Source organism: Nematostella vectensis, chromosome 5 (assembly GCF_932526225.1).
Source record: "Nematostella vectensis chromosome 5, jaNemVect1.1, whole genome shotgun sequence".
Taxonomy (NCBI): Eukaryota; Metazoa; Cnidaria; class Anthozoa; order Actiniaria; family Edwardsiidae; genus Nematostella; species Nematostella vectensis.
Genome location: NC_064038.1, coordinates 10,726,349 through 10,742,247, shown reverse-complemented (window position 1 = coordinate 10,742,247; position 15,899 = coordinate 10,726,349). Strand labels below are relative to the sequence as shown.

Genomic DNA, 15,899 nt, shown 5'->3' with positions numbered 1-15,899 from the left:
GGTTTTAGATGGTTATTTCAAAATTTCCTAAAATGATATTTACATTCCACTCTACAGCAAGTACTGTATCCAAAGTTTGACAAAAAATAGGTGACTGACAAGCTGAAGGCTGCTGACGACTGCGAAAAAATGACATAGTTAAAGATCAAATACACCCACTAAGGATTGTCGATCACCCACTCCTTTGTTATTATGTATTATTGAAAATACAGCGGTTTATTCGCAAAGAATTTTCAAAATAAAAATCTAAAAATAAAGTCTGATATCTTAAAGACGATATTTGACTGAAAATATCTTTGTTACTCGCTTGAATTAGCCGATGGAAATGGAAGCTTTTTGTGACTTGGCATTGAGCGGGAGTATAAAATGGCGGCGTGATTGGCCTTCCTTAAATATCACAATACAGCACTATGTATCCCCGATAATGGTGTCTAGCTGACATTGAAAGTTACCCAGAAGACCCTGGGGACGAGGTTGAGGAAACGTAAAACTACATGCGCAGACAGGATGCGCATGTGATGTTCTAGCACCTAGGAAAGTCGATGTTTAGAATAGTCCTGTCAACTCTTAGGCGAACTCCTGGTTTTAGAGTCCGTTGTGAACTAAATAAATCATGCTGTCAAAAAAATAATGCTGTATAATCTTTGTTGGTAATAAATTTCGAAATTCCGAGTATAGACCTTTTTAAAATGCTTGTTTGAGTAATTCAGCCTTTTGGTGCTGTAATGGTCGACATAAATTTGGCCGGATAAATTTGGCCGGATAAATTTGGCCAACATTCCTATCTCCCTTCTTAATGTCCCATCCCAACTTTTTTAGATGATTCTATTCTTTGGTGCACTTACAAGAATACAGTCGCCATTGGAATCTGAGCCATTAATCCATCAACATCAATGCTGTTGAGACGACAATGGACTCGAAAATCAACTCCAGGGATGCCTTCACACAAACAATTTAGCCCAGTGGTACACGCTGTTCCATTGGTAAGTCTTTCTTGACCGACAGAATGACCAACAAGAAGGCTTAGAAGCCCTAATGTTAAGATGTGAATCGTAGACGTCATTGCTCCTCGCCAACCGTTTTTCGATTGCGGGATTTAGTCGGTTGTTGTGAATATAACATTGTTTTTTTATGTTGATGAACTTTGCATTCTTTAGTGTGCGCTCATTGTGTTTGCATTTTTTAAATATACCTATTTCAAAAAACGTTGTCAGTGCGAAACGGCAAATGGCGATTGGCAAATGGCAGTTCTAGGACCGAAAGGAACCATGAGTCTCATTAAATTTCTACTAAATGCTGGAGAATATGGGTAAATCAAACAATTATCCATTAAAGATCATCAATGTATGTCTCTGACATTGCTAGACTTTATTTATCAACTTTAATTTTACGAATGATTAGTACCCAGAAGCACCGTTCGGGCTTAGAACTGCCATTTACTATTTGCCATTCGCCATTTGCACTGACAACCTTTTTTAAAATAGGTGTATGTACGGGAAAAAAATGTGTTACTAACTTGTTCAAAATCGGATGTGATTGGTCAACGTAGCATAAAAACATTTTCTCGCAGCCCTTTTTTCTAATAGCCATTTATTCACAAAAAATCCCCAGCAAATTAAAACAATTCCTTAGCAAATAAAAAAAAACAAATACAAATTACATGTTGCAACCTTTGTTGTTTTACCACTGAACAAGCTTCCATAGCTTCCCAATTTGTCTATATTTATCGCGCGCGTGTGTAGGGGGGAGGGGTGGGGGGTTCATCGTTTGACATTTTATTTGTGACACTAAGCCCATTATTCCCCTTCCCCCAAAAACATTAAATAAACTTACCCTCCGAAACAATGCAATCCATAAAACATTTTAAGTGAAAGTAAGAATTCGGTTGTCGGCGAACGGGTTTGTCGGAGAAGTCACTATGTTCAGCAGATTTAAACAGATATTTTTGTTTTGTTTTTGATTTTTTTTCGTTTCCAAAAAGCTTACAGAAATCATACAGTTTTTCTACACTTTGTGTGTGTAGTCTTTTTAATATTTATATGTACACAACTGTTCCAAAGATGTTTCATAAACTCTAAGTGATTGCTTGTCTATAACGTATTTCTTATTTTCATAAACGGTAAAACGTTTAATAAAGTTAGTCAAAACATCAGAATATGATCACATTCTTTTGGTCAAAACATGATAATGCAACAACGAAAACACGATAATCAAAAACTAAAAGACCTTTACAAGTTTATAATTTTATTCCCCTCTGTTTATACAGTAGGTTGGGCAATTACACAGAGAATCGTAGTCGTCTCTTCAGATCTATTTGATATTCCGGCATTTTCACTTTACGCAAATAAGCAGGTGGAAACACCTGAAAAATCAATTAAAATGTTTCATTTTCAAGACTTTGCTCTAAGCTGTTAGGATAGAAAGTGTTTATGAAAAAGATTTAAGATCTACATTTTGTCATATATGAACCTGTATTAAAGAGAGTTTGGCAATAACCTTTGCTTGATAATTTGAATTCCACCAAAACTACAGCTGTTTTGTTTAGTGATGTCTAAAAAATATAAAAGGTTATTATGCAAGAGTATATAATTCAGGTATGATAATTCAGTTATCAAAAAGTTTTAAGTTAATAGAAAATTCTGTTCTTTTTTACCTTTTTACACCAAGCGTATATTAACGGATTTTTTCTCGATTTGTTTTACAAGTGATAATTCTTAACCGACGCCGAAAAATGCACCTGCATTATACGTAATGCTTCATAATGAAATTTGGCGAGATTTAAGTAGTTTGGGCGCCTTGGGGAGTTCTGCCTACAAACGTTTCCAACTTTCTATGGCCAAAACATCCGGATAAGGCTTGAGAATAAATTTCTGAAGTGAAAAGTTGCTGGTGATATTTGACGCCAATGATACTTGGAGTCGTTATCGGAATTGTTTTCTAGTGTTTGTGACTTTGCTAAGGATCAAGTGCGGGCTTGGGAATAATTTATGAGTTAGAATGGCAGCTTTGATACAAAAGGTTTCAAGTAATTTGCGCCTTTCTGTGGGTTGCGTAGTGCGTTCCAAGCTTGACCCCCTAGGCATAAGTAATTTTCAAGCGTAAAGACTCCTTGAATTTCAGATTGCTTTTGTTTTGGACTGTTTATAAGCTGATAATCATATGCGAACTCTAAGTTTAAGTAGGGTTATTCTGTTTCAATTTTGCAGATTTCTAGGCAGAGCTGGATGCAAACAGAGCAAGAATGACTGTCGAAATTCAAAGCGATCGCAATTCCGCTGAAAGCACCGAGATGGATACACTTATGACTAATCGAATTGGCTCCAACGAGGCTACTCAAGGAGACAGCGATTTTCCTACCGTTAGCACCGATGCTAGTTTGCACAAGAGAAGACAGGGGTCATCATGCAGCTCCCAGAAATGCCTGTTATCGCTCATCCTACTTCTGAGCTTAGTTTGTCTTTGCATTGGTATTGTACTTGTTATTATGGCGAATGGAAAATGCAAGAAAGGAAAGGATTTGGATGGTACCGACAATGAAGCATCAAGCGCGCCCTCACAAATCTGCGCACCTTCCGAGCAAGCAAAAGCTATCAAATTGCAAGAGTTCTTGGATAAAGTCCAGGCGAAGTACTTTAAGCTTCATCCTAACGCAGTTGCATGGAAACCAGGGGCAAGTCGTGAAGAGATGCGGAAAACATTCCGACCATTTGACCCTTCGCCACAAAAAATCAAAATAAGGACCGATGCGGCGTTTCACCTACTTGAAGAGATAAAAAACATCACCGTCCAAGAAAACACAATAACAAGTCTTAAACCACGCGAGAAAAAGCTGGTCGCGCAAATGAAGTTTTTTCTGAATACTAACTTTGGTCAACCTTATGACGGGAATTATTACTCTGGGGATTGGATGATGGGACCAAACTTTTTCTGCTTCCAACCGGTGTGTAACGTCGGAATGGAGCTTTCTACGTATATACCGATCTTAAAGCCTTCCTCACTCGACGATGTAAAAAGACTCGAGGAAATTCTCAAACTTTACAAGAAGTCTATAACCCAATTCACGGAAAACATAAAACTTGGTGTAAAATCAGGAATGGTTCGATCAGTGGAGGAATGCGAAACTGGACTTAATGCATTCAAGGGAACGTTCCCGATGATCGCGCAGCACAACGAAACAGGTAACAAGAAAACTTATCAGTATTTCAATTTGTTGACTAGTTTAATGTCTTTGTTTTACTTCAAAGCATTTAAAGCAATTAAAAAACTTGCTTAAGTTATGGAACTTTATTTATTTGATATCACAAAAAAGCTTTCAAATTAAATTTTTAACTTTTGACTCATAACGAAATACGAGGGAAAAATAAATACTCCAACAATCATAAACAGACTTTATTTTAAATTATTCTTGGAGAAATCATTCTGATTTTTTAACTCTTTATGGAGGCATCTCTAATTAACACAAAAAACATTAATTAGTTTATGCATTCGTGCACGCCATTTTTATAGATCTCTGAGATTGAACACGCGTGATAAGTTGTTTTTAACCAATTTTTCCTTCCCTTAAAAAATGCTCAATATTAAAATAACTAGTCTTCGGTTTTGCAACTCTACCTTTCTATGAAATTTCACAACAATTGTTTTTTTACGGAAGGCATAAGCACTTAAGATATAATTGATATAATTATGTTTGCTCAAATATATTTGTTTAACTTTACCGTTATTCTAATCAATAATGAAAAGTTTCTTGTTCTTCTGTAAAAACAAAACACAATCACAATCGAGACAATTCGCGGAACTTGAAAACAACATTTCGACACTGATAATAAGAGTAAAAACGTACAATATTTAATGAAAATGTTCATCGGCCGTTTTTTTTTTTTTTTTGCTTTACCCCGGCAACCCAAATTTTGCTACTTTGTGGTTATCCTAGGGTAGTGGGGAAACATTAGCTTGCGAACAATCTGTAATAAAAAGTCGAGGATTGAAGCACTGAAAACTAAATTGCGCCATCATGCTAGCGTGGAACCTATTTTTCTGACGGAGAAATGGTCCCTCTTTTCCCCCGCTAACATGTGCTATAATATTTGTCTACAAGTCCGTTTTATTCGAAAAAACGCGCCAGTAACAGCTGGTGCACCACGGAAGAAGGCTATTTGCACACCAGTGCAGCACATTACCATTTTTGATAATATCGGTTTACCTACTTATTATGCAAATATTTGAAATGGTAATGTTCCGCACTGCACACAGTTAGAAGTTATCTCTAATTTCATTGGCTAATAGCACGCGCTATATTTATGGGTCACATTGACATCTTACTTTACCGGCAGGTTTGCATTAAGTTTCTAAAATTGTGCAAAATATCTAGACTTTCATTTCTTAATACATGATCAGATAATATTTAGATTCAAATTGTTGTTTTGATTTTGTTGTCGCTTTATGCTCCTGTTGTTGTTGTCAACATGATTGCCGCTGTTGTTATTGCTGTTATAGTTGTTGTTATTGTTTTTTTTCGCTTTTGTTGTTATTGTTGTTGCTCGTTTTTGTTGTTATTGTTGTTTGTCGTTTTTGTTATTGTTATAGTCGTTGTAGCTGTTATTGTTGTTTTTGTCGTCGTTGTTGTTGTTTATTGTTGTTAAGTTATTGTTGTTGTTTGTCGCTGTTGTTGCTTGTTTTTTTGTTATTGTTGTTTGTCGTTTTTGTTATTGTTATTGTAGCTGTTGTTGTTGTTATCGTTGTTGTTGTTACTGTTGTTCTTTGTCGTTGTTGTTATTCTTGTTTATAATGTTGTTTGTCGTTGTTATTGTTATTGTTGTCGCGGTTGTTGTTGTTGTTGTTGTTGTTGTTTGTTGTGATTGCTATTGCTATTATTGTTATTCTCCTTTTGCTGTTGATAATGTGTTCTTCCTCTCATTGCAGGTATACTGAAAGAGTCATTTCTTAAAGTTGCACTACAACCAGAATACCTCAACTCTCTCTCAAACGAGACAATCGAAATCCTAAAAAGTCAGACAGGAAAAGATGTACCACAGATCGTGAAAGATACCCTGGTAGCGAACGTAGGAGTTCCTCTTAAGGCGCTGATAAGGTAAGAAAGTGAGATCACCCGACGGATTGCCCTGAAATACTCCGGAATGGCTCCCAAGATTCTCCCGAATGACCCCCGACCCTCTACCGAATGGTTCCAGAAATTCTCCCGAATGACCCCGGAATTCCACCGAATGGTTCCCGAAATCTCCCAAATGATCCCCGGAATTCTCCCGAATGGTTTCCGGATAGGCTTGCAATTTTTATTTGAGAATGTTCGCGCAGTATCGTACACGCACCCCCGAATTTCATTGTTTGAATTTCGTTGTTTGAATTTCGTTGTTTCTCGCAGTTTTTTTTTAGTGGTGTTCGCGTCTTCTCTAATAACTGGTATGGCCCTTAGTAGCCAAAATATGACAAACATGATAATTGTAACTGTTCTTGCAGCAATTTTGAACATTCTGCTATAGCTCATGTTTAGGGGTTTTAATCTACAAACATTTGATACAGGCTTCATCAACCCAAAGCCTTGAATGGCTTCCGATGATGCCATATCACTGCAACGCACTTACCAATCTGGGAAAATACAGTATAGCGACACATACTACTCTTCTTATTCAATCTTAATTTGGGCTCGTACGAGTGGATCATTTGCTATGAACAGGGGCGTAGCCAGGGGGGTGGCCTAGGGCCCCCCCACCTTTTAACAGCCAAAAATACAGTAAATGTATGTGACATTATCTAAAATACGGGAGAAAATGCCTTAAAAGTCCCTTTGGGGCTCACTCCTGTTAAAAATGTGAATCACCTCATTTATATTTACAAGAAATTAAAACTGGGCCAGACACGTAAACCAGAAAAACCTGGAGCATTGTGTGCTCTCGGGGCTTAAGAAGTGGGAAAAACCTGGAGCATTGTGTGCTCTCGGGGCTTAAGAAGTGGGAAAAACCTGGAGCATTGTGTGCTCTCGGGGCTTAAGAAGTGGGAAAAACCTGGAGCATTGTGTGCTCTCGGGGCTTAAGAAGTGGGAAAAACCTGGAGCATTGTGTGCTCTCGGGGCTTAAGCCGAAGAAAAGTTTAAAAAAGATACACAAAAAAATATCAAAAGTCAATATGGATAAACTAGAGTGACACTAGCACGTCTCCCCTTATATACTCCTACACATACTGCACTCTCTTCACAATCCCACCAATTATTCACATGCCGTCAAAATAAACATTTCTGCCTCTATCATTACATCAGCAGAAACGTATTATTTCTAAAAATAACAATTTGACAGGTACCTGGAGGGTGAATATGCAAGCCATTGTGTCCCAAGTTCCGTGTCCAGTGGCCTCGCAAATAGACCTTTGCGTTACGTGTACACCAATGGAGTGCGTGACACGTCACGACGCACGTCACAGACTCTACCGACTGGAGAGAGACTGGACGGAAAAAAGACGTATGCTGGCATGATCAGCTACTTTACAGATACTGATATCACCGCTAGTTACGTGTATGAAAAGGGATGGGAGATACTTAACGCTACGTACCCGCAGGTAGTAACTTGTTTCAGGCACGTAGCCAAGGGGATGCGTTTTGCTAAATGGTCTGGGGCGAGCGCGCGGGAGACCTGTGGTATTCCAAAACGTTAGGGACTAGGCTCCATATCCAATATGGCTGCCAGCAAAATCGTAGTAAATACGAAATCCTGCAAGTTTACGTAAAATTTATCGACTTACAAAGCTCTAGAGCGATAAAAAATGCGAAAAAAGGATTGAAGCAGACTCCCAAATATGGTATGTAATGCCTAATAAGGAAACGACAGTTTTTAAAACAAGATTGCCTGATATGCCCCTCTCCCGAGGAAACAACCTCTTTATCTCTCTCGCGCGCTTTGTTTATTGTTCCGCTTGGTCGCGACGCCCTATGTGATAAGAAGATGTTCGAAAGGCACCCATTGAGTATGGAGTAAGAAGCTGAGACAAGAAGGCCGTTTTATACGAGCTGTGCACACTGTACTGCTGTTTGTAATAATAAAGTATTGGTTTTGTAGGTTGTGCTTGCGTAGAAGTGCATGTGTTGAGCCCAGCTCAAACATTTAAACTCTAAAATTGCAGGTGATTGAAATAGCCAAGGAGTTCACAGGCCTTGACAATACTTCAGCAGCTGTTACATCGTTCCGACACAAGTTGACAGAGCAGGACATGTACTTCAACGCCGAGTCCTTTCCGAAAAACGAGAGCAGTTCGGAAGCTTTCCGACGATGCAGTTCCGATGAAGGAGCTAAGAAGTATTGCCCAAAGAGATGGGAAGCTTTACAGAAATGGTTCAAAACTTCGAGAGAGGTATGTGTATGTTATAAAAGCGAATCGTTAAACCATGTTAAGGCCCCAAAATGATACATACAAATTTAGATATGATCAAAGTATGAGGCTAATTTCGCTGACGCAAGATTTAAACCCCAAGACAGTCAACATGTTTCATTCTTATAGCCCTTGTGACACTTTGTATTCATATAACAGGTTATGAGTCTATTGGACCCCAAGACAGTCAACATGTTTCATTCCTATAGCCCTTGTGACACTTTGTATTCATATAACAGGTTATGAGTCTATTGGACCCCAAGACAGTCAACATGTTTCATTCCTATAGCCCTTGTGACACTTTGTATTCATATAACAGGTTATGAGTCTATTGGACCCCAAGACAGTCAACATATTCCATTCCTATAGCCCTTGTGACACTTTGTATTCATATAACAGGTTATGAGTCTATTGGACCCCAAGAAAGTCAACATGTTTCATTCCTATAGCCCTTGTGGCACTTTGTATTCATATAACAGGTTATGAGTCTATTGGACCCCAAGACAGTCAACATGCTCCATTCCTATAGCCCTTGTGACACTTTGTATTCATATAACAGGTTATGAGTCTATTGGACCCCAAGACAGTCAACATGTTTCATTCCTATAGCCCTTGTGACACTTTGTATTCATATAACAGGTTATGAGTCTATTGGACCCCAAGACAGTCGACATGTTTCATTCCTATAGCCCTTGTGGCACTTTGTATTCATATAACAGGTTATGAGTCTATTGGACCCCAAGACAGTCAACATGCTCCATTCCTATAGCCCTTGTGACACTTTGTATTCATATAACAGGTTATGAGTCTATTGGACCCCAAGACAGTCAACATGTTTCATTCCTATAGCCCTTGTGGCACTTTGTATTCATATAACAGGTTATGAGTCTATTGGACCCCAAGACAGTCAACATGTTTCATTCCTATAGCCCTTGTGACACTTTGTATTCATATAACAGGTTATGAGTCTATTGGACCCCAAGACAGTCAACATGTTTCATTCCTATAGCCCTTGTGGCACTTTGTATTCATATAACAGGTTATGAGTCTATTGGACCCCAAGACAGTCAACATGTTTCATTCCTATAGCCCTTGTGGCACTTTGTATTCATATAACAGGTTATGAGTCTATTGGACCCCAAGACAGTCAACATATTCCATTCCTATAGCCCTTGTGGCACTTTGTATTCATATAACAGGTTATGAGTCTATTGGACCCCAAGACAGTCAACATGTTTCATTCCTATAGCCCTTGTGACACTTTGTATTCATATAACAGGTTATGAGTCTATTGGACCACAAGACAGTCAACATGTTTCATTCCTATAGCCCTTGTGACACTTTGTATTCATATATCAGGTTATGAGTCTATTGGACCACAAGACAGTCAACATGTTTCATTCCTATAGCCCTTGTGACACTTTGTATTCATATATCAGGTTATGAGTCTATTGGACCACAAGACAGTCAACATGTTTCATTCCTATAGCCCTTGTGACACTTTGTATTCATATAACAGGTTATGAGTCTATTGGACCCCAAGACAGTCAACATGTTCCATTCCTATAGCCCTTGTGACACTTTGTATTCATATAACAGGTTATGAGTCTATTGGACCCCAAGACAGTCAACATGTTTCATTCCTATAGCCCTTGTGACACTTTGTATTCATATAACAGGTTATGAGTCTATTGGACCCCAAGACAGTCAACATGTTTCATTCCTATAGCCCTTGTGACACTTTGTATTCATATAACAGGTTATGAGTCTATTGGACCCCAAGACAGTCAACATGTTTCATTCCTATAGCCCTTGTGACACTTTGTATTCATATAACAGGTTATGAGTCTATTGGACCCCAAGACAGTCAACATGTTTCATTCCTATAGCCCTTGTGACACTTTGTATTCATATAACAGGTTATGAGTCTATTGGACCCCAAAACAGTCAACATGTTTCATTCCTATAGCCCTTGTGACACTTTGTATTCATATAACAGGTTATGAGTCTATTGGACCCCAAGACAGTCAACATGTTTCATTCCTATAGCCCTTGTGACACTTTGTATTCATATAACAGGTTATGAGTCTATTGGACCCCAAGACAGTCAACATGTTTCATTCCTATAGCCCTTGTGACACTTTGTATTCATATAACAGGTTATGAGTCTATTGGACCCCAAGACAGTCAACATGTTTCATTTCACGGGAGAACAACAGACCACTCCCGGGTGTCCAGTCTCTCTCATAGCCGACTTCATGCCTACCAGCGCCGCACAAAGCTACGTGAACAGCGATTCGAGCTGTTCTAGCAACTGCTTCTACAGGATTCCTTTCTTCCTGGAAAACATGGGACCAAAATTTAGTGAATGGAGTGTGAACGCACACGAGGCCAGACCGGGTCATCATACACAGGTACCGTCACACAACGACTTAGGTGACGTCACGCAACGACTTAGGCAATGTCACAGCAACAAGTCAGGTGACGTCCCTAAGCGACATCACATAACGAATCAGTTGACGATTTAGGTGACGACTCAGGTAACTTGTCAGGGTGAATTCAGGCGAGAACTTAGGCAAATCACACAACGACTCAAGTACTGGTCACGCAACGACTGGTATTTATGTGTTGTCACTGGTTCACATAATGTCACGTGATAATAACCATGTAGTATAAAGACTTATCACTGTCGTATTACTTCCTTTTTAGTTAAACAGTTTCATTGTTTTATTTAGGCACAAGGATTCCTTGAGCACTTTACGGATTCCTGTGGTGGAGTAGGGGACTGGTTAGGCCGCATGACTAGTTTCCAGGCCTTCAGTGAGGGATGGGCTTTGTACGCCGAGGCTCTGATTGGCGAAGAGACGGACACCTACCAGGGAAGACCGCTGATGAAGTACGGCTGGCTCAAATGGCAGGTATGGCGCTGAATTTGCAAATAATCTTATCCGGAGTCTATTTAAAGCGCACTGTACTGGTCCACATGAATTAGAGTGCTAAAATATGTTTTGATAATGTCATAGGTTACTCGGCCCGGTACAGACACTGAAGACTGAACCGACTTTGTACAGTGGTTCTTTGACTCCCCGCAATTAAATATTTGTTAGCGATATTTGCGAAACCGACATTAATAAAGTTATCCGAGCCACGAGTGATGTAAATTTCCCGATGTAGAGGGACAACTTTTAAAACATTGGTGTGCATTTTTAAAAATCATACATGTTCTCAAAATGCAATCTTGAAATACGTGTATATCTATGACTCATTAATACTACGCTCATTTATTTGATACCCTTGAGCCAACACCGTATCATACTTATGGAACCTAATTAAAACTAGGTTAACTTGAAAATACCCCTTGTTCTTTGACACAGATCTGGCGCGCTCTGAGGCTTATTATCGACACTGGACTTCACAGCAAAGGCCTCACTCGTGAGCAGGGCCTGGAACTTTTCGATCGTTACGCCTGGGACAACACCGACATCTCCCGCAAGGAGCTGTCCCGATACCAGAGTGGGCCGGGGCAGGCGACCGCCTACCTGATCGGCAAACTGGTCATCAGCAAACTCAAGACGTTTGCCAAGGAACAACTAGGGGAGAAGTTTGACCAGAAAGAATTCCACTATCAGGTAATCGTCATGTGACCAGTTATGCGAAGTCACGTGATCGATCATGGACGGCCACGTTATCAATCATCACTTGGCCCTATTTTTCACAATGGCGGCCGGCAAAATCGTAGTAAACACGACTTTCTGCAAGTTCACGTAGAAATTTTAGCGAGATAAAAAAGTGGAGAAACTATAGTACGGACTCCAAAATATGTTATGTAATGTCCTAATAAGGAATTGACCGAGCAAGCTAAATAGATTGATTGGTATGTCACGTAATTAACCATAACGATCACGTGATCAGTCATGTGCGTTTAGTTTCAGGTGCTAGCCAATGAATAAATTTTTCATTCTCCTTAATACTTACACGAATTATTACAGTTACTGTCGCAGGGCTCGTCACCATTGAGTTTCCTCGAAGAACACATCAAGGAGTACATCAAATGCAAGAAAAGCCCTAAGCGAAGCCCTGCATGCAACTTCATTTTGCGCCCAACGCGGTCCTCAATCTACACGACCTTGAACAGCCATCAACTGCATCAGCAAGCCTTCTACAGCCTTCCTCACTTGCAGTGGAAACGATACCTATGAAGATCTTCTTTTTGCCCTGTCCATCCTCAAAAAGCCCTTTTAGTTGTCTACACATGTACGTAGTGAAAATGAAACCTGCAGAGCCATTCCCACCTTTAACAGCTTTAAAAAACCTTCATGGGTCGTCTACACATGCAGTGGAAACGATACCTATAAAGTACTTATTTCTACCCTCAACAGCCTCAAAAACTTTGAGTACAGTGGCAATGACAGATTCAAAAAAGCCTTCATGGGTCGACTACACATTCCATGTAGAGGTACCGACGCATGTCCTCCTTTTACCTCTACCAGCCATAACCAGCCCTCTTCAGCCTTCCATGCATGCAGTGTATTGATCTTCTCGATGGAGTCATTCGAGTTAATTTTAAAGGGATATGTTCTCCTGTTGCGCCTCACGTTTGCGCATAAGGCTGAGTTTTACTGAGAGTCATAACTCTGATTTTTTCCCATACATTAGGAGAATAGGCAAGCTAACCATTCATGTGGGATTACACAGAAAATCTTACTTTCTCCTCTAAGGACGGGTTGTTAATTAAACCGTGGCCTACGGGAAACTGATGGAAAAAACGCCTACGTAAATGTACCAGACATTAGTTTAGACGGATAAAAGGCATTTTCTCATTTTATGTCGAGCCAAAATTACAACAACGATATTTTTTATTCGATTTTCTATTGATCGAAGCGAGGGTAATATCAAGGTATTCGCGATCAACCATCATTTGAATTTTTTTATTCAATTCCAGGATAAAAATAATGTGACTGGGATTTTTTTATATTGTATATTCATGCGTAAAGCTAGCCTCTTGATAGCTAAGTCACAAGTTTGTTACATTAGTTGCACAGTCGAAAAAATTGTTTGTTTGTTCTAATAAACTAATTTTAAAATTCCATCGAGTGTTGGAAAATGTACATACTTTATATAAATATTGCGTAATACAAAGCATGAATGAAGCAAAGATTTCTATTATAAAAGTCACTTCGAATGTATTAGAGACCAGCTCACACTTCTCCTATAATGTGTTTATTTCTAGAAAATCCATAAAAAATGCGCATTTAGAGACTGCATTAAGATAGCTGCCTAATTTTGAATTTAAAATTACGTACCATTAAAATAGCCAGAAAAGTAATCCATTATGAAAAATGTGAATTGGTCCTTTAATTAGTTTTTACACAATGTTTTTCAACCTAGGTTTTACTCAACTTAGTCCTAGACGTTCTTAACCGGGTGTCTAATCGGGCTTTCTATATTTAGTAAGTGTTGTGACGCCAAAGGAAACCATGGGTGAGCTCGTCCCATGCCACAAGCTGCTTCACGGCTTATCTCCTACAACAGGGAACCCTGTAAGAACGCCTGTGTCTAGGCTGGGCGTTACTGACTCATGGAACACGTAAGACTCAGGAGCACAAAAAATTGTAGACGGGAACGACACTTTATATAAAATGTATGACAAATAATAAACCAATTGTAGTCTATGGCCTATTGTCTATATCTGCGGCACATCGCACATCAGCATTGCGTTCTATAATATAGCAATTCCTACAGGTACCTTTGCTATTCTATTCTTTTCATTTTGGGGTTTGCGATCTCATGTCGGGCTTTAGTCTTAATACCTATCTCCAAATCAGTTCGATGCTTTTGAAAGAATTTGAAGGCTTTTAAGTGAGAATTAGGAGTTTTTAGGTTCATATCCTGATATTTTCTTTTTTATTGTCTTCTTTCTAGTGATAATACTAATATTTTTTTCAATATCCTCTTTCTATTTTATTTTTTCACTTGCGAGCTATTAAGTGAGTAGGAAGAGTACATACAACTATTGGACCGAGTATCAGTAAACCACATACAGAACAGGAGATTAATTATCGCCATTTATTCTCACGACTAATTGTTACTCATCAGCGCCTTCTGGTTTCTGGGGATGCATTCTGCATCTTGTGGCGGTTAGTTCTGCCTGAAGACTTCCCCAAGGGTTCGTTTGCTATAGGGTGTGCTTATGCGTTTGTGGACCAGCCAATACTCTCCGATCCTTCACGCGGAGTGTGTAGGAGAGATGAGGAAGGCCTAAAGTCATACGCTTACACCAAACTCTGCTAAGTCACGCGCTAGTCGTCACGTCACGCTAAGTATCGCTTTCGATCGGTTTGCCTCCCACCATATCCTGACATAACATACACATAATGGTGTCTAGTGTATTTATCGTTGCAAAGCGGGCGTATCTTTCTGGACGCAAAGCGACACAAATCCTACAGGTATTCTACTTACTTTTACTTCTACCTTTCTCATTTTTTGTGTTTGCGATATCATCGTCTGCCTTCTGTCTTTCATACCTCCAAATCAGTTCGATCCTAAGGCTGTCAAGAGAGTAGGAGGAGATTTCAGGTTCATATCCAGATATTTTCTGTTTGATTGTCTTCGTTTTCTACGATAATAACAGACATTTCCTCCAATTTCCTTTTTTTTTTTATTTTTTTTGTGTGTGTTTGGTTTGATTCTTTAGTACTCTGGTTTGCGATCTTTCTTTTCTTGATATAATGAATGTGCCTTATCTTAATTCAAATCAGTTCGAACCCATTTCAGAAATCACTTGCGAGCTATTAAGAGAATAGGAGGTGTACAGCTATTGGACTCGCCTACTTTTCAACGTTATCAAACGGTAAATTAAAAATGGCAGTTCTACGACCGATAGGCATCATGGGTATTGTTAGACTGGCTATCAAATGCATGAAACTATTAATAAATCACAATTATCCACCAAACTCTGTATATGAGTATGTGACATACATAATAGGAGTTAGATTATCACCATATTCTCATCAGCACCTTTCTAGCGTAGGTTTGCTATTAGCTATTATCATTCTCTATTTAAGCGTACAATGCCTTTAAAACCATTCTCTACTCGGTTGAGTTTCACTGGACAGAGGAAAAAAATGGCATGAAATTTTGCAATTCTTAATATATAAGCTCAAGATTCCGCATACAAGGAGTTCGTCTGACCAAAAGCTTAATTCCAAATTTAAAGAAGAGTTGGCTTAATTTCTGATCAGAGCCCAACTTCTCCCTAAAAACGATGAGAATTCATAATTTAAACATTTGAAAATTGCACTTCAAGCCTCATATATCGAAGACGAATCCATTAGAAAAAATACTTTTGATATGTTGGTTTAAATAACATAAGGAACATCTATGCAAAAATTCAAGCTTACCGAAGTTAACCAGACCTTATTTTGGGAAAACTTGCCATTTTTTGGCTCTGTCGTTCCACTGATAATTGGAAAAGTCTCTCAGCTGTATTGGCAGACGCATGAGAGGTTAAGAACACGAGATGCTTT

The 15,899-nt window shown here is 39.0% G+C and overlaps 1 protein-coding gene across 2 annotated transcripts; it reads left to right on the top strand.

Annotated features, from left to right (window-relative positions):
* The first annotated feature begins 889 nt into the window (after positions 1–889).
* LOC5517661 lies at positions 890–14,045 on the top strand. 2 transcript variants are annotated; one of them, XM_048728042.1, is made up of 9 exons: positions 890–983; positions 3,207–4,178; positions 5,920–6,088; positions 7,308–7,566; positions 8,128–8,355; positions 10,533–10,787; positions 11,109–11,291; positions 11,748–12,002; positions 12,363–14,045. In XM_048728042.1, exons 2-9 carry the CDS (start codon positions 3,242–3,244, stop codon positions 12,570–12,572), a joined length of 2,496 nt encoding a protein of 831 aa, XP_048583999.1. In that variant the 5' UTR covers positions 890–983; positions 3,207–3,241; the 3' UTR covers positions 12,573–14,045. The 2 variants fall into 2 exon arrangements, with proteins under 2 accessions (XP_048583999.1, XP_032218034.2); XM_032362143.2 differs by lacking the exon at positions 890–983 and having other exon boundaries at positions 3,059–4,178.
* Positions 14,046–15,899: the final 1,854 nt, after the last annotated feature.

Bases quoted from the DNA above. Each gene is read 5' to 3' on its own strand.
- LOC5517661 (XM_048728042.1), top strand. From the start codon at position 3,242: ATGACTGTCGAAATTCAAAGCGATCGCAATTCCGCTGAAAGCACCGAG. The intron at 7,567-8,127 runs GTAGTAACTTGT...CTAAAATTGCAG, and splicing joins TTAACGCTACGTACCCGCAG to GTGATTGAAATAGCCAAGGA. The intron at 10,788-11,108 runs GTACCGTCACAC...TGTTTTATTTAG, and splicing joins GACCGGGTCATCATACACAG to GCACAAGGATTCCTTGAGCA.